Source organism: Pan paniscus, chromosome 5 (assembly GCF_029289425.2).
Source record: "Pan paniscus chromosome 5, NHGRI_mPanPan1-v2.0_pri, whole genome shotgun sequence".
Classification (NCBI taxonomy): Eukaryota; Metazoa; Chordata; class Mammalia; order Primates; family Hominidae; genus Pan; species Pan paniscus.
The window spans coordinates 99,088,045-99,106,828 of record NC_073254.2 but is presented as its reverse complement, the minus strand read 5'-3'; the positions used below and the strand labels follow the sequence as shown (position 1 = coordinate 99,106,828).

Genomic DNA, 18,784 nt, shown 5'->3' with positions numbered 1-18,784 from the left:
TAGTATTAAAGCGAAGAGAGAAGCTATCATGGGTGCTATGTTGCTCAGGTGACTATTTCCCCTTACTCTTCTATTCCCAATACCTGCCCTCCTTTTTTTGTAGACAAAAAGGTGACTACAAGATTATCTTTTTATATTGCAACCCAGTTCTTTGTACTTTAACTGAAATTGGGACTGTCATTCATTATAGTTACTATTACGGTGATTTATTTGTCCTGTTTCTATGTTGGTTGGTTGCTACTTGCTGGTACAGTATGATGTAGAGACCAGATGGTACTGTAGAAGTAAACCAACCTGTGTTGAATAATTTCCCAGATTAATTCTGGCCCTCGAATTATGAGTATTTGGTTGTCATTACTTCTTGATACCCATGTTAGTAACAGGTCTTTCCATTGTGGCTCTATAGTGAATTAAAACATTCCTCCTTATACGATTCCCTCTGAAACAAAATTGAACCTGAACTATCTTTGACATGTTTCTCTTTTTGTTTAAAAATTCAGTGGGAAAGATTACACAAACAAATCTTACAACAAAGTTGATGGCCTGCTTTGTAGTATTATCTTACAGCTTTCAAATCAAAACTGATGTGAATTATTTCTTTATAGCATATCATTTTTTCAGTCCATTTTCAAATACGCAATTGTCATTCTCTATAGCATAATATACATTCATACACTGTAATATGCTTAGGCATTAGTGTTTCTTTTTTATGATTAAATAAATTTAAATTCCTTGCATCTTTATCTCTAGGTTTATTTTTGTCAGTCTTTGAATTTAAGCTAGTCTCTTTAGATATTTTAGAGTTTTCCTACTGCTTTTTTGAATTCCTTGAGGTAGATTGAGTTATAAAAAATTAGAATGAACGTATGCTCAATAGAGAAAGTTTGGAAAACAGAACAGCTCAAAAATTAATCAGTCTCACTCCTTAACTGCTATACATGCTTTGGCATGTTTTCTTTCAGTCTTTCTTTTCTAATATTGATCTACATAGGCAGCATATAATAGTTAAGGGTACAGTCTTTGGCACCAGACTGCCTGAGTTTAAACCTGGGCTTCACCTCTAGTAAATTACATTTTATCCTTTGGTTTCCTTACTGGTAAGGAATATCTGCTTATTGGGAATAATGGAAGTATCCACCTCAAAGGATTAGTGAGGATTAAATGAGAATATATGTAAAATATTTAGAATAGTGCCTGGCATGTAGTAAAACACTCAGTAAATACTAGCTGTTATTCTCTAAATTTGCTACACATCATAAGAGTGTTCTGTAGCCTTTTTCCTCTCCTCGTTACGTATTGTGTGGTGACATTTATACCCACATTATTAATTGCAGCAGATAAGACTTTTTTTTTTTAATCGTCAGATTCTTGAAGTCCTAGTAAAAACCTCTCATAACTCTAAACCATGGTTGCTTTCCTCTTCCTTTATAGCCATTTTCTCAAGGGTTTGATGCCTGGCTTTAGCATAACTTCTGTTAGAAAATTATGATTAGCAATTTTTTTTTTACCCTCATATTTCCTTTTCATTAAAACACTTTTGTGGATCTCTAAAATGAGCAACATTTCAAGTAATTTTATGCCTTATTAAATACTTGATGCCACACAATACATTTATCTGATAGAAATTCTGAAATCAACAACACCATATATAGACAACTATTTGGACTTGTAATGAACTAATGAACTTGGAGGGTCATTTTTATAGACATTACTCTCTGATGTCTAGTCATGAATATAGCATTATTTTCTTGGAAAATCTAATTATCATCTAAAATTGGAGATGGCACATTATGAGGGGTAAATCAGTTTGGAATTTGTTTTCATGTACTCTTAAGTTACTCAATTTTAGTGTCATGGAGTTCCAAACTGTTGTTTTACAGTGATAGTTATTAATTGTATTTGTAGAAAGCCAAAGCCTTTATTAATACAGATTGTGGAGATTAAAATGAAACCTGGTACTGATTATTTAGAAGTTACTCCCTTTTATATTTTGATTTAGGAATCATTTCTGTAGTTGTTAATTATAAATTATAATTACTTTTGCATTTTATTTACAGAAAACCTGGGAGCTTTCCTTCCAAGTGTTTTCTTTAATTAGAATCACAGAATAAAACTAGTCAAGACCAGTCATGGTGGCTCACGCCTGTAATCCCAGCACTTTGGGAAGTTAAGGCAGGCAGATCACTTGAGGCTGGGAGTTCGACTAAAAATACAAAAAAAATTAGGCATGGTGGTGCACACCTGTAATCCCAGCTACTCAGGAGGCTGAGGCATGAGAATCGCTTGAACCCAGGAGGCGGAGGCTGCAGAGATTGTGCCAGTATACTCCAGCCTGTACGACAGAGTGAGACTCTGTCTCAAAAAAAAAAAGTAAAACTAGTCAAAAGAGGATAAAAAATGAATTAAATAAAATTAATGAAAACCTTCTCATAAAATACTGATGCGTCTTGTCTGAGTACCCCCAATTCTGCATCAGAAAAGGCCCAAATTTTACTGAGATACCTTCCGAGTTACATATTCTTGTGCCTCCTCACTTAATTCTTCTACTGTACAAAAATTGGTTCTCCAGGTTTTAGAATCTACAGCTACATGCTTTTCCTTGCATTTCATTAGGCTGCCAGCAGGGCTCTGCTTTCATGAGTTGGCAGAAGTTGTAAGCACTGTTTTTGTGGTCCTCCATTTCTGATTAAGAGGGAACAGCTTTCCTACACTGGAGTAGGTATTATATAGCATATTATATTGTTATTAACAGTTAGAAAACAATAATAACAAAAAACACTAACCTTTGTATTTTGTTAATTCATAGTCATTTTCATTTTTTTCCAAGTCATCTTTTTTAACCATGGTTAATTTTGATCTTGGGTAATTTATTGCAGCTTTGTCATGTGTGCTTGTTCATTTTACAAAGATCTTTGCAAAAGGAGAAAAAAGTCTAAACATTTTGTAGGGAGGTAATGGTATTTCTGCTATAGTACTTATTTGCAGGGATTTTTTTTATCATGTATTTTTCTAGTGCCTTCAAAAATGTATTTACTAAGGTTATTACAGATACTCTTTTATGGCAGCTACCTTTTTCTTTCTTTGTGAACTTGGTTCAAATGATGTAGTGAGAGAAAATGAGGTAACTTTATTATGTTTATCTTTTTAAAAAATCATCTGCATTGAAAACTTGGGCCCAACAACAGGAAGAAAGCACCATGTTCTAGATAGAAATATGTCAGTTTGGTAGTGAAGTTAAATTTACATTTCCAACAAAATTTTGTAACTTTCTGTTTATTTTCAAAATTAACAAATAATAAAGATACAACATTTTTACATGGACTTATGAGAGGAATACCCAAATAAATATTAAAACATCATTGATTGTAAGATTAAAATTTTGGTATTGGCATATAAATAGACTGTCAGTCATGTCAGTGGCCCAGCACAGAAAAAAAAAATACATATATATATATATAACCATATATACAATAATGTAATCAAAATTTAATAGAAAAGAATTATTTAGTAAATGGAAAGGCTGGAACAAATAGTCAATTACTTGAGGAAGAAAAAATAATCTTTAGAGACCTCATAATGAGTATTATAATTGTAGATGGATTAAAGAGTTAAGTGAGAAATCTAAACCACAAAAAAGTAAAAGAAAATGTAAGTAGATGTTTATTGTACTGTTGGGCTGAGTAGGAGGACTTCATATTAAAGCAGTAGAAGATATTAATAGAATTGACTATGTAAAATTTGTGAAATTGTGGGGTGTCAAAGAACAACATAATATGAAAGCCAGGTATATTGTGGTAAATGGAAATGTTTCTCTAATAATGTAACTGGAGAAATTAAAGTTTAGAACGAGTAACTTGCTTAAAGTCTCCATAGTGACAAATTTGAACACAGGTCTGTCAGACTTAAAACCTCTTATTTCATTAAGGAATACAACATAGCTGTTAAAATGCTGTTTTTGAGGTAAACCTTTGCGAAATTTTAAAAGTGATTGCTATAAGACAATAGAATTATGGGTTTTTCTTTCATTTATGTTCTTTTCTAAATTGAATATGCATTAGTATTATGATTGGATAAGTAAATCAGTTCTCGAAAAATAACTAGGTGTGAAGTAAGAAGTGACTTATGGGGGAATTTGACTTATTATCCTAGCACCTAAAGAAGTAATGGATGAGAACCCAAGGGCTGAATATGCGTATAGTCACATCTAATGTTTAAGAAGTTGTGGGCCTTTTGTTAATCTCTACTAATTGGCTTTGTAGACTTGAGCACATATACTTTATTTCAAAGGCTGTTCTGAATGATTTGCTGCAAATGACATGCTTCAGTATTTTGCTCCTTTTTTACTTCAGACTTTATTCAAATGGATAACAGTGATTTCTGGAATTTTTATTTCATTTATCCTCTATATTCAGAAAATTAAGTGAATACGTTCTCCCCTTATTTCCCAATTAAATTCATTTAGCAGGGCAGTTAAAATGAAGCACTAGAGATATTTTGAATATTTTAATCTGTGAGATAAATCTTCCTTTTTTTTTTTTAATTCTTAAACCTAATTTGTTGTTGTTGTTTGAGATGGAGTCTTGCTTTGTTCCCCAGGCTGGAGTGCAGTGGCATGATCTCAACTTATGGCAACCTCCGTCTCCGGGGTTCAAGCTGTTCTTCTGCCTCAGCCTCCCACGTAGCTGGGATTACAGGCGCCTACCGCCACACCAGCTAATTTTTGTATTGTTAGTAGAGATGGGGTTTCACCATGTTGGCCAGGCTGGTCTCGAACTCCTGACCTCAAGTAATCCACCCACCTCAGCCTCCCAAAGTGCTGGGATTACAGGTGTGAGTCCCTGTACCCACTAAACCTAATTATTTTTGTTAATATGTAATTTATTTGTTAATTCACCAACCTGTGTCAGCTCTTAGGCTAATCAGAGAACAAAATAAAATCCTGCCCATGTGAAGTTTGTTATGTTGTAGTAGGAGGAGGCAGGAAATAAGCAATGAATATAATAAATAATTAAATAGGTCTGGTAATAAGTGATAGACGAAGAGCAAATATAAAGCTGAATAAAAGGGGATCAGGAGTTATGGGTGATGGCAGGGGCTGTGTTGCTATTTTCAGTGGGCTGGTTAGGTTAGGCTTTATTCAGAAGGTAACAGACATCTGAGAAAAGACTTGAAAAGGTGTAAGGGAATTAGCCATATGTGGAAAAAGACTTCATGAAGAGGGAACAGCCAGTGCAAAGACCCTAAGTTTGGAGCAAACCTGGTGTGTTAGAAGAACAGGAGATTGGAGTGGCTGGAGCAGGTCAAGGCGAGAAGTAGCAGATAAGGTCAGAGATAATGGGAGACAAGTTTCTGCAGGGCCGTCTTAGGCTGATGTATCAGGAAGTTGGTGTTTATTCTGAATGAAATGAAGAGCATTGCAGTTTTGAACAGAGGAGCAGTGTTGTAGTGCAACCAGTTAGGATGCTTTTGAAATCTTCCTAGAAGAGGTTGCATTTGAACTGATCCTAGAGGATAAAAAAGAATTTGCCAAGTGAAAAAAGAATAGAGATTTGCTTTGGGAAGCTTTATTTAAGAATAGTTTCTATCACTATACTTATGAAAATAAATGTGCTTTTAAATGAAAGTCATATATGCTTCTTGATTTAAGGTTAAATTATAATGTCATATAAAGAATTTATCCTTTTGTGTCCCCTTATCTGTTTAACCATGCTCATTTTAAAAATTGATGTTCTAGCTTAATAAAATTTAAGGACTTCCAATAATCCAAGAGACATTTCCTTTTTACTCAAATTAATTGGTCTCATTAATTTCTTTAGAAAGTGAATAATTGCCATTTGCCCTTCTGCCATAAAACTATAAATTAAATTGAACCATCTTGTATATCTTATTATTAAGGAAGATTTACTTATATACTTTTTTAATTTAAAAGGCTCTATACTCAAGTTTGAGAAATATAAGAGAATTTTTGTCTTTAAGGTACTTAAGATCTGATAGGAGAGATAGACATTTTCCAAATGGTATTATAAAAGAAAATGGGAGTTCATTGAATGTGAGTCCTAGCTCATCCTTCTATCTTTATAAAAATTATCTACCTATTTGATATGGTCAAGCCTTCCTCAAATTCAACCTCTTCAGTTGTACAACTACCGAACTATACTTATATTTTCTCCTTTAAATCCTATAGTTAGAAAGTTTGAACCACCACCTTATTACCTGGGAATCTACGTATGTTCTTTCTGTATGTCTTATCTTTTAGTGCTGTTACACAAGTTTGTAAATGTTTGAGAGCCAGGACTCTGCTAAGTACCTTTTCTTTCAGAATATAGTCATAGTATAGATAGCCAATAGTTAATTGGTAGCTAAGCATTACAAAGGGTAGTGTGGAATATAGTTTTAGCTATAAATATGTTTCACCTAATGTGATTCTGGAAAATGTTGCTTGAAAATTTGACTGTAAAGTAACTTTGAAAAGGTTATTCTTTTTTTTCAATTGGCTTCCAAAATGAAAATAGATTTAATCCCAGTTTTGGTCAAAGATTCAGTAAAACCTGTGTTTAAGAAGCAGTAACATTTTCTTTTAAGAGAAGTAGTTTTTGCTTATAAAATACTTTATCATCTCCGATTTTTAGATGGTCTTTATAACAAATTTATCTTAAAAATTCTTACCTATATACTAATGCTTAATCATCGAGAAATGGGTCTTGATATATTATTTCCAACAATGATATTTTTCACACCTGAACACTGTTTCCTAAAATTCGACATTTTGGAAATTTTGGATAGAGGGAATTAAAGTACATCTTGGTAACACTATCAATGTTTTTGTGGCATGTCATCACTTATTTTCTTACAACAGACAGCTGAGTCTGAGATGTGAGTGATCCTTGGTGTTTGGATAAGATGATTTTAATTCTCATTTGGCAGGAAAATTGATGTCTATGGTTTTTGTGTGATTCTTGCATTAAATAAGTTTGGAGCCAAAGCATTGGAGGATGTCTTTTACCAGGCCATTCCTGGGCGTGAAGAAAATGTGTCTGGAGTCTAAGCTATGATTGAAACTTATTGAGTCTCTGTTAAATTGGTATATAACCAACTTAAGCCTAAATATGCTAATTCACAACTGTCAAACCTTGTTTTAGAAATTCCCAAGTGTTGGGGTAGATTGTTGCATAGAACTTACATGCTAACAGCAAGAGAAATACTGTATCAGAATATAAAATTATTGCTGTGATAAAAACATATAAGCATAGTGTAATTATTCTTTGAAATATTACTGCTTAGGAACCTGTAAAGGCTATATATCTCCTCACCAGGCCCAAAGATTTTTTGGGGGTTTGGGGTGGGGGCAGCGGGAGTGTGGAGTGGCTGGAAATATAGTGTGAGCCAAACATTTATTGGATGTGAATAATGTAAGCAATACTGAGATTCTTCATAATACAACCAATATATTTATGTTTTATCAACTTTAGGGCATAATTACTGGGCTCTGTACCTTGGTTAAGTAGTATTTTGTATATATATTTAGTTTTCTTTAGGGCTAAATTCGACCGAGAAACGCTAGTGCTAATTACCCAATGTAGATGGCAGTCACTGTTAGAAAAAAAAAAAAAGCCTGTATTAGAAGATCATCTGTAGGTTAATAATGTGCCTGCAGATCAGTCAACATATATTTATTGAGCACCTTCTTTGTCCATAAGTTACCAGTATAGAAAATAAGTACAGTAGTAATTTAGATGGAAGAGGACATTTTCAGCTGGAGTCAATGTATCAAGCTTTGGGACAGAAGATAAACTTCAGTCAGATCTTGAATAATGATTAGAATGAATGAGTTGAAAGGGAGAACTAAGGGAGAGCTAATAGATTCCGGAGAAGGAATCATTATACAGGTGTTTGGCAAGATTCCCAGTTTAATTATTATTTTTTAATAATGCAAATGACGTATTCCTTTATCTTCACTTGTTATAAAGATGTTTTTAAATATCATTCTGCATGTCAGATTTCGAGTGTTCAAGCGTTACTGGTTTATGAAAAGTACACTGGGTTCCAGTTTTAAGTGCCTTTGTAAGAAAAACTATTTCATAGACAGCTTTTAAGGAAATAACATATAAATGCTTTAGGTTTTTAAAGAGCACTAGCCAGAGAGTAAATAAATCTGAGCTTTAATCCTAGCTTCATGCCTTACTTTGTGATTTTTGGACAGGTCATTTAACTTACAAATTAAGTTATAAAGTGAGAATGATAGTGCCTGACTTATTTCAGGTGAAACAATGTTTTTATTCATTACTTTAAAGACTTTTAACTAGAAGCCATATATATCAGAAAGCTTCTTTATTTTTACCTGCACATGACAAATTGGAATATGTGAATTCTTAAAAGGTGATCATGTAAGAACATTAATTTCCAGATTATATTTATTTTCCTTCTTTTTCTTGGTAGCGGATACTCTGTTTTCAAGGAAGCTGAATGGGAAATACAGACTTGAGCGACTGGTTCCAACTGCAGTGTATCAGCACATGAAAATGCATAAACGAATTCTTGGACACTTGTCATCTGTGTACTGTGTAACTTTTGATCGAACTGGCAGACGGATATTTACTGTAAGTAATTGTTTAAGTATTATTTATATTCATATATGTAATTGAGGAAATATTGCTTATAGGTGAACTTGAAGTAAAACCTTGCTTTTTTTTCTTTTAATAGGAAACCGGAAATTCAGGTGGTTTCACTTACTCTAACAGAAGAGTTTAGTTAAATTTGGACTTTATCCAAATTCAGAAAGTTTCTAAATGACATGTTGCAGCACAGTCACAGTTATTATATGGTTGTACATCATGAATAAGTATGGTTCTCAACATATATCAAATACACAGTTTGACATTTTGCAAAATGTCATAAAATAATTTTAAACTAAGGACATCTCCTAAGTATGTTGAGAGATTATTAAATGTGCCTTTTTATAATTGTATGAGATTATTGAATATACCTTTTTATATTATCTGTAGAAAATCACTTGCTTGTCTATGAGAAATTTCCCTTAAAATAGTGATTTTAAAAAAGCTAAAAAATTCTGAGCATATCTAATACTCTTATTACCTGTTATTCTTAACAGTTCATTCATCAAAATATCTGATGTTTTGTTTATAGAGCCTCTTTGGGTTTATTTGTTATTGTTTCTTGTAACCTGTTGAATGGAGAAAAGCAAAGCTTTTGAGCTTTATTTTAAGTGAGAAAATTACTTTTGGAAATATTTGATTTTCAGGTGCCTTAACATCTACATTCATTAAGCATAATACTACACTATTATGATGACATTTATTATTAAACACTACCCTGTGGGCTGAAGGTATGCATTCATTCACAAGGTTTTTAATTTCTTTTGAAATAAGAAAATTTGAAGTGGAAGTTAAATGGAAATTTTCCTGTCTTTGAAGAGAGCAGCTGTGAATTTTACGTAGTTATGACAATTATAGATTCCTCTTTTTAGTAAATTTGCTTGTAAACTGAGACCTATTTATACCTACTACTTCTCCTCTATCCATACACCCAGTCATCTGTAAAACAGCTAAACAGCAGGATGTAGGAATGCATTTTTATACTTTTCTTTTCCCTTGGCTCTAATCTACCTCAGGCATTTGCACATCACTTCTTATATCAGTATTTTCCCTTTTTACCTTCTCTTGTATCAAGTATTATTTTCAGAGTGGAAAATAGGCATCTCTATATTTGCTGAAGTGCCTGACATACCTACAGTAGTAATTTGCTCTCAAATAGTAATTGAAAATTAATTTAGCCATTCAAGTTTAATATGGTTATATTCAAATTCACCTCTCAAAAACCTTAAGTAAATTTGATTTTTCTAATGTTTGAAAGAATTCTTTCAAAAACAGTAATAAATTAAAATAATGAAAAAGGAGCATTATATTGTGTTTGTATTACATTTTGGTCAGTATAAAGTTATGCCATTGTAAAGAACCTTGTAGGAATTCTTTCTTTAAAAATGATAGGGATTGTAAGCATTTGTTTATCATATTTTATGAAGCATTTTACATGTTTTGATATTAATTAGACATATAATCTGGAATTTTTTTAGGGAGAATGCAGTGAAATAGTGTGCTTTTTGCTATCTCATGAGTGTGGTAGGTACAGACTTGGAAGAGCTTTTTGAACCAGGGTTCAGCATGCTACTGCCTGCGTGTCAAACCCAGTTTGTCACTTGTTCTTATAAATGCAATTTTATTGAAACACAGGCATGTTCAGTTGTTTATATATTGTCTATGGTTGCCTGTGCACTACAACAGCAGAGTTGAGTAGTTTTGACTGAGAACATATGGCCTGCAAAGCCTAAAATATTTATCCAGCTCTGTACAGAAAAAAATTGCTATCCTTTTCTAGACATTTGATTCTTTCTTTTAAGGGCATGTGATTTAGAGAACAGGAATAATATGCGAAGAGGAAGCTGCTTGTTGGTTATTTCTTTAGTTGAAAGCACATCAATTAAGAGAAGAAAAGTAGCACTGTACTATTTTATATGGTCTTACCAAAAGTCTAAAGATGTTTATTTTTTAAGAATGTGATAGAATTTGTTGTGCTAAATTCAGTCTCATTTGTAATTTTTTACTGGTGGTTTGGAGTTACAGATTTCAGAATGTTACCTTACAATAAGAAATAACGAAGATATGAGGGCACTATTTTTTAAAAAAATTCTTGTATTTTTATTATTTTCACTTCAAGTGGTGGTAGGGTACACATATGTTCACTATTCATATTGCTCGTTAATAAAGTGGGTGCTGAGTGTTTTTTGCATTTCACTAGGCACAGACTAGACGCTAACTAGTCCTATGGAAATCAGTCTTGAAAATAGAATCAGCCTTTAAGATAGTAGATCATGATTGACCAGTGAAACACTCCTGTGAGAGAACATACTGTTATTATTTTTGGAGGTAACAATTTGGTAATGGATCAACCAGTATTTCCTTTTTATATAATTGGTATTTTAAGACCTTGCAGATTTATTTCTAAGATATTTGTGTATATATATTTGAAAGCTTTTTCCAAGGGATTAATTCTCTTGAGTCCTTTCTGAACAGGCACAGTTGGAGGCATACAGTACTGTGGTTAAAAGCATCAGCTTTGACATCAGAGGGCTTTTAGTCACAGCTTTACCACTTCTACTAGTGAAACTTTGACAGATTACCTCATCTCTTTAATCTCCAGTTTTCTCATCACCTAAAGAGAGAGGGGAGTAGATGATAATAGTACCAACCACATAGGATTTTTGTGGGATTACATGAAATAATGCATATAATTAGTACTGAACAAAATAGAAAGCAGTCATTAGGTTTTTCCTGCTGCTACTTATAGATTTAAGTAAATTTTATCTTTTATTTTTTATCCAAATAAAATCTTATTTATAAATGGTATACAAGAATTAAAAAGGAAATCATTGTAATTGATAATGAAATTCTGTATTAGGAAAATGTATCATTATTTTGTATGACAGTATTTTAAGAATGGGTGCTTTCCCAATTATTTTAATGAGAAAAACCCAAGGAGGGAAATAGCATAATTGCCAAGTCAGATTTTGTTCACTAATTCTCTTTTAGCCTTTTAATGTTTTTTACTTGGTTTTAAAATCATTTCCTTAAGTGACATTTAATGGAGAAAAGCAGAGTTAATGAATTTTCACAACTAAGGCACTCAAAAGTACATGGAACGCCATATAAAAAGCAGAGTTTTCCCCCCTTTTCAGAAACATAAAATGTCTCTCTGATTCTAATTAATATGGTATAATAAAGAAAATGAGTTTATGCATTCCTTTAATGAACTTCAGAGTTTTATGAACCAGCCACTGTTTTAAGCAGTTGGGATATAGAATTGAAAGTAGTATTTGTTCTTGGAGAGTTCACAGATGGTAAACAAACAATATTGATATAATGTGATAAAACCTTGACAGAAGGTGTACAAGATACTGAGATACCATAGGAGATAGATACCTAATCCAACCTTGTGGTAGGAGATGGTAAGGGAAATTTACTAGAGAAGTAACAGCTTGGTAAATTTAGGAGTTGAATTGGATATTGCAGACTTAGGGAAAGGCAATTACAGACTTTGGGAGAATGTAACATGCAATTGTGTATTAATGGATATGGCATAGAATAAATATGGCTCATCATAAAGAACTAGCGATATTGGTGTGGCACAAAATCAAGATACTTTTGTGACCTGCTAAATAGTGGGTTTCTTTTCTGAAGGCAATGGAGAGCTAATGATTGATTTGGTTAGAAGAGTGAGGAGAATTTTTCTTTTCATTGAACCCTTTTGCATTATTGTAGAAGATGGATTCAAACTAACTCTATATACAGAGAAATTGGCAAAAAGTTTCTGGCAGTGATCTATAAAAGAACTCAGGGATTAAACAGTCACAGTGGGATGGAATTGACAGATTAAAAATAGGATTTGTAAGACTCGAGAGACTGATTTGTATGTAGGGAGTGAGATGGAAGAGTATAGGATGACATATTTTTTCACTTCTGTGATTTAGAAAGTCCTGTCATTTACTGTGGTAGGAATTTAAGGGGAGAAGTTTGTGAAGGTGAAACGTGTTGACTTTGAGATATCTATGTGGAAAGTCAAGTAGAAATGCCCAGTAGGCAGTGGGAACTCAGATTTAGGTGAGAAGATTTAGTTTAGGAATCATTCAGCTTGGAAAATGGAATACATTATCTTGTATGTATCTAATGTAAGAAGGCTGAAACTTCAGCTTTTAAAGCAGACAAAAGAAGAGTCAATAATTGAGACGGAGAAGCTGCCTGAGAGGCTAGGGAAAAAAAAAGAAGAGTGGTGTCTTAGAAGCCAGGAGATGAGAATTTCATGAAAGGCAGAAACCTAAAGTAAGATTAGTACTGAAAAACATCCTTTGGGTTTGTCAAGGTAATTGATGACTGCTATGGTCTGAATGTTTCTGTCCCCTCAAAATTAATATGTTGAAACCTAATTAATCCCCAATGTGGTAGTATTAAGAGGTGAGGGCTTTAGGAGATGAGGCCTCAAGAATGGAGCCCTTGTGAATGGGATTAGTGCCCTTACAAAAGAGGCTCAAGGGAGCCATGTGAAGATACAGCTAGAAGGCACTATCTTTGACACACAAAGAGAGCCTTTACCAGACACCACATCTACTGGCACTTTGGCCTTGGCCTTCCCAGCCTCCAGAACTGTGAGTAATAACTTTCTGTTTACAAATTAACAAGTGTCTAAGGTATTTTGTTATAGCAGCTCCAACAGACTAAGACCAAAAAATGTTCTGTTTTAGCATTGGGGATAGGAATGAAATTGCAGTGCAGTGAAGAGGGAATGGGAATTGAAAAATTGAATACACTTAATATAAACTAAACTTTCAAAAACTTGACAGTTAAAAGATATGATAGTCTGTATTCTGAATGTGGAGTACTGCCGCTTAACTTTGTGCTTCTAATACATTGTATTTTCCTGTTACATTGCCATGACAGATGTCTGTTTTCCTATTAAGTTGTGAGCTTTGTCTTTGCCTTTGTTATTGTTATTTTTTAGATCTGTAGTGCCTTGCAGAGTATCTGATGTATACAGGAGGCATACCACAAATGATGAATGAATCAAGCAATTTGAGATATAAAAATGACTAATGTCCATTCTTGCAGAAAACTTAGCATCTGTTAGGGGAAATACATATAAATATCTGTAAGATAAGTTCCTCTCTGCTACTGTACTTCGGTTACACTGATCTCTTGTACTTCAGACTTGGAAAGCCCATTTGTGGCTTGAAGTCTTTGTATTAGGACTTTGCCTGGGATCCCCTTCTCCAAAGTATTCATGTGGCTGATTATTATTATTATTTTTTAATTAGCAGATAAAGACCAGTAGAAGATCTTAGTTTGAAGATCTTGCAATATGTCCCCCAAAGATACTAATCAATTAAAGAGCAAACATTGCAAATTTATGGGGAAAAACCTTGGAAATACTAATGTAACCATGTTAACTTCACTAGCTCTGGGATGTGTTGACGTTGTGTTCTCAGAAGTGATGCGCTGAGAAAAACACAGCTTCCTGTTTGTGGGATTACTGTAAAAGATAATATGACCTGGATCTGGTCATGAAGAAACATTGACAGACCTAGGTTTTGGGTCATCCTGCAGATTGTAAGGCCTGTATTCTTTATAACCTGCTGAGGACATGAAAGAGAAAGCCTGAGAAAGTATTCCAAATTGAAGGAGCCTGATGAGACATGTCAATTAAATATAATGTATATGGGTTTGTGGGCCAAAAAGGAAAAGAGAACATTGTTGACAAAACAGTTGACAAAATTTGAATAGGCCCTGTAGATTTGAATGTTACCAGTATTGTTATTGGTAGTGTTATCAGTATTGATTTCCCAACTTACATAGGGAAATATCCTTGTTTTAGAAAAATATACACTGCGATATTTAGAGGTAATGGGGTATCAAGTCAGCAGCCTTGCTTTTTTTTTTTTTTTTTTTGAGGCGGAGTCTTGCTCTGTCACCTAGGCTGGAGTGCAGTGGCGCCATCTCAACTCACTTGCAAGCTCCACCTCCCAGGTTCATGGCATTCTTCTGCCTCAGCCTCCCGAGTAGCTGGCATTACAGGCACCCACCACCACGCCTGGCTAATTTTTTGTATTTTTAGTAGAGACAGGGTTTCACCATGTTAGCCAGGATGGTCTCGATCTCCTCATGATCTACCCACCTCGGCCTCCAAAGTGCTGGGATTACTGGCGTGAGCCACCACGCCTGGCCCAGCGTTGCTTTTAAATGGTTCAGAAAAAAGATTAATGGTAATGGAGTTATGTGTGTATGTTATATGGAGAGAGAGGGAGGGAAGAAAGGTGGTAATGGAGATATGGGAAACATTTGTACTGTTCTTGAAACTTTTGTACGTTTGAAATTCAAAATTATTTTAAGTGCATAGGAGGTTGTTTAGAAGCAATAGTGAGCATTTAGCATGTTTGATAATAATGGAAAAGAGGCAGAGTATGGTCATTTAGAGGACAATAAATTGTAGGAAAACTGGATTGAGAGGAAGAAACTACTAAGATAGCAAATTTGAAGATACGAGAGGAGATTATTGATATGTAATGATTTTTAAGGAGGTGGGATGTATACAATAGCAGTGTGGACTTTTTAGAAAGGTAGTTATTTGGTCCACAGTTAACAGTTTCTACTTTTCAATGTGAAATGTTCTATCTGGCGAGAGTCTTGTTTATGAAATGGGACTGGATTCTAGAAATTACTGATAAAGCTTGGCAATAGAAGAGTATTGAATAGAGACAGGAAAAATGATTGCTGATAATGCTTAGCCTACCCAGTAAATAGGAGATTCATGAATTTGTAGTGTTGTGGAATTAGTATGCTTATATTCCTTACCGTAATGTTTCTTGGCATCCTGGTAGCAGTGTCAGAGCAAGTGATGGTTAGATTGACACCGGGTTGGTCATTGGTGGTATAGATGAATAAGGGTCAAGAATGAAATCAGACATGTGTTGAAATGTTTGACCCTGAGGTTTAGGTTGATTTGTAAGGGAAATGAAACATAGGTCTGATAGATTGGTAAGAAAGAAAATAAATGACCTAGAAAAAAATTGAACCAAATTTAAATTGTAGGCAATTTTTAGTTTTGCTAGAAAAGCAGATTACTTTTTAGCTTGAATAGGAAAATGAAATTGTAGTAAATATGACAATACAGACAACATTTTTGGCATTCATTTCTACTGCTTATTCTAATGGCAATAAGAGATGAGATCTCTGACTCAAAAGCTGTAAAGTAGCCTCAAGAGAAATTAAAATTCTCCTTGTTGACTCTGCCAGATAACAGTAGGTTTTCAAGGAATGCCAAATTCTCTAAGATATTTTTAGTTAAAAAATGACATAATTTCTTTTATTTTCATGTCAAAGTAGTAATCTTTGTATAATTGATGCCTCTCTTTTAGGTACATATGTCAATATTTTAATTTTAAGGTTTCTCAAGTTAACAGAAGTAAACTGTTTCCCAATGTATACAGTTTTCTGCTTGTGTTATTGAGCAGAGGGGGCTTGCTGCCCAGTGTGCTAGAAGCCAATACTATGACACTGGGTTTTTGAGAAAAGAAAAGCTTTATATTGAAAGTCAACTCCCAAGAAGACTCAGGGGTCAAGCTCAAATCTGTCTCCTCATGCTGGTTTCAAGGCAGTATTTTTATTACAGGTTCAGTAGGGGTGAATTCTGAGATTAGTAGGTGTTTGGTGGAAGGAAAGGGGAGGTCTGGAATGTCCCTGGGCATGCACAGTTATCTCATTATGATACCTCATGGGTCACATGTGCAAATTCTAGGGTAGTTAGTATGAAATGTGGTAGATAGTCAGGCTATGATGTCAGCAAGCTTGTTCTGTGCAGACTCCAGTTGGCCATCTTGGTTCCAACTGATTTCAGCCAGTTCTATCTCATAAGTAGAGGGAGTTTCAGTGTTTGGACAAGTTGTTTCTTAGTTGCCATCCTGCACACTCAAAGAATGTTAGTCATTCAGTGTTAATCAATGTTAGTCATTGATTTCTTTAACTCTTTGGGGCATGATTTCACTTAGAAAATTCAACCATTCCTTGTCATTTATGCTGCTTCCTGTAAATTACTTTATTACTGAACAGAATTGTCCTAATTGTCTACTTCATAGTTTTGCAACATCTGGGCCTAAATTGACTTCTTGGCCTTGCATAGAAAGGCCTGTATTTCATTTATATAGTCATAGTATCTGTAAATAAGCCATAGCAGAAAGAGCTCTATCAAGTTGTTCTGAAACTTAGCTTTTCTTTAAATAAATAAATAGTTCAATTAGGCCTTTTGAAGCTTAACCTCTGGAAACTCATTAAATTATTAAAATTTGGGGACATAGACTTTAGGTGCTGTTTGGTTTCTGCATCAAATTGAAGTGATTCATGGCCCTGTGTCTGAAGTTGTTTAAGTTTTCATGGCAGTACGTAGGCCATTTTTTTCTGGATTTTGAGGATAATTTTAATACCAAAGTGCCTAACAGTAGAAAGCCACGTCACAAAGACCTGTGGAACTTTTCTTCATGAGAACATTAAAGTCAAATGTGTTACTAGACATTGCCTAGGCTTTATGAAAAATGCTAATACAGACGTACCCTGTTTCATTGTGCCTTTATTGCATTTTGCAAATACTGTATTTTTTACAAATTGTATGTTTGTGAAAACCCTGAGTAAAGCAAGTCTGTCAGCATCATTTTTCTAACAACATATGCTCAAGTCTTGTCTCTTTCACATTTCGATACTTCTCACAATATTTCAAGCTTTTTCATTATTATTATAACTGTTATGGTGATCTATAATCTCTGATGTTCCTATTGTAAGTCTTTTTAGGGTGCCATGAACTGCACCCTTACGGCGAACTTAATGAATGTTGCATGTGTTCTGATTGCTCCACCAACTGGCCCTTCCCCATTTTTCTCTCATTGGGCCTGCCTATTGAAATTAATCCAATTAATAACCCTACAATGGCCTCTTAGTGTTCAAGTGAGAGGAAGAGTCTCAGGTCTCTCACTTTAATTCAAAAGCTAGAAAAGATTAAGGCGAGTGAGGAATGCATGTTGAAAGAGTTAGCCAAGTTGTAAATGTAAAGGAAAAGTTCTTGAAGGAAATTAAACGTGCTACTCCAGTGAGCATACAAATGATGAGAAAGTTAAAGAGCTCATTGTTGATATAGAGAAAGTTTAAGTGGTCTCTATAGGAGATCAAAACTAGCCACAATACTCTTTTAAGCCAAAGGCTAATCCAAAGCAAGACCCTGACTCTTAATTCTGTGAAGGCTGAGAGATGAGGAAGCTACATAAGAAAAGTTGGAGCTAGCAGAGGTTGGCTTACGAGGTTTAAGGAAAAAAGCCATCTCCATAACATAAAAGTGCAACGTGAAGCAACAAGTGCTAATGAAGTAGTTGCCGCAAATTATCCAAAAGACCTAGCTAAGATCATTGAAGAAAGTTGCTACACTAAGCAGTAGATTCTCAATTACAGGTGAAACAGCTGTGTATTGGAAAAATACATCATCTAGGACTTTCATAATTAGAAGTCAATGCCTGGCTTCAAAGCTTCAAAAAGCAGGCTGACTCTTTTGTTCAGGGCTGATGCAGCTAGTGACTTGAAGTTGAAACCAGTGTCCATTTACCATTTTTTAAATTCTAGGACCATAAGAATTATGCTAAACTACTTTGCTTGTGCTCTGTAAAGGGAACTACAAAGTCTGGATGACAGCATATCTTTTTATAGCGTGGTTTACTGAATATTTTAAGCCCACTGTTGATACCTACTGCTCAGAAAAAAAAAGATTCCTTTCAAGATATTACTGTTCATTAACAAGATGCCTGGTCACCCAGGAACCCTGATGGAAATATACAAGGTGGTTAGTGTTGTTTTTATGCTTGCTGACAATACATTTTATTCTGCAGCCTGTGGATCAAGGAGTAATTCTGATTTTCAAGTCTTATTTAAGAAATACATTTCATATGGCTGTAGCTGTCATGGATAGTAATTCATTTGATGGATCTGGGCAAAGTACATCGAAAACCTCCTGTTTCACCTGTAATTGAGAATTGATTATTATCGCCATTCTAGATGCCATTAAGAACATTCGTGATTCTTGGGAGGAGGTCAGAATGCCAACATTAACAGGAGTTTGGAAGAAGTTGATTGCATCCCCCGTGGATGACTTTCAGGGGTTCAAGACTTCAGTGGAGGAAGTTAACTGCAAT

General features: G+C 34.4%; 1 protein-coding gene across 4 annotated transcripts in view; it reads left to right on the top strand.

The window, feature by feature from the left end:
• The window catches only part of PHIP (pleckstrin homology domain interacting protein), a 143,668-nt gene that overhangs the window by 26,831 nt on the left and 98,053 nt on the right, over positions 1–18,784 (top strand). For all 4 annotated transcript variants that reach the window (XM_034962410.3, XM_034962411.3, XM_034962409.3 and 1 more), the window contains one exon: positions 8,437–8,597. In XM_034962410.3, the coding sequence (XP_034818301.1) occupies positions 8,437–8,597 (161 nt within the window). The remainder of the gene's footprint in view (positions 1–8,436; positions 8,598–18,784) is intronic.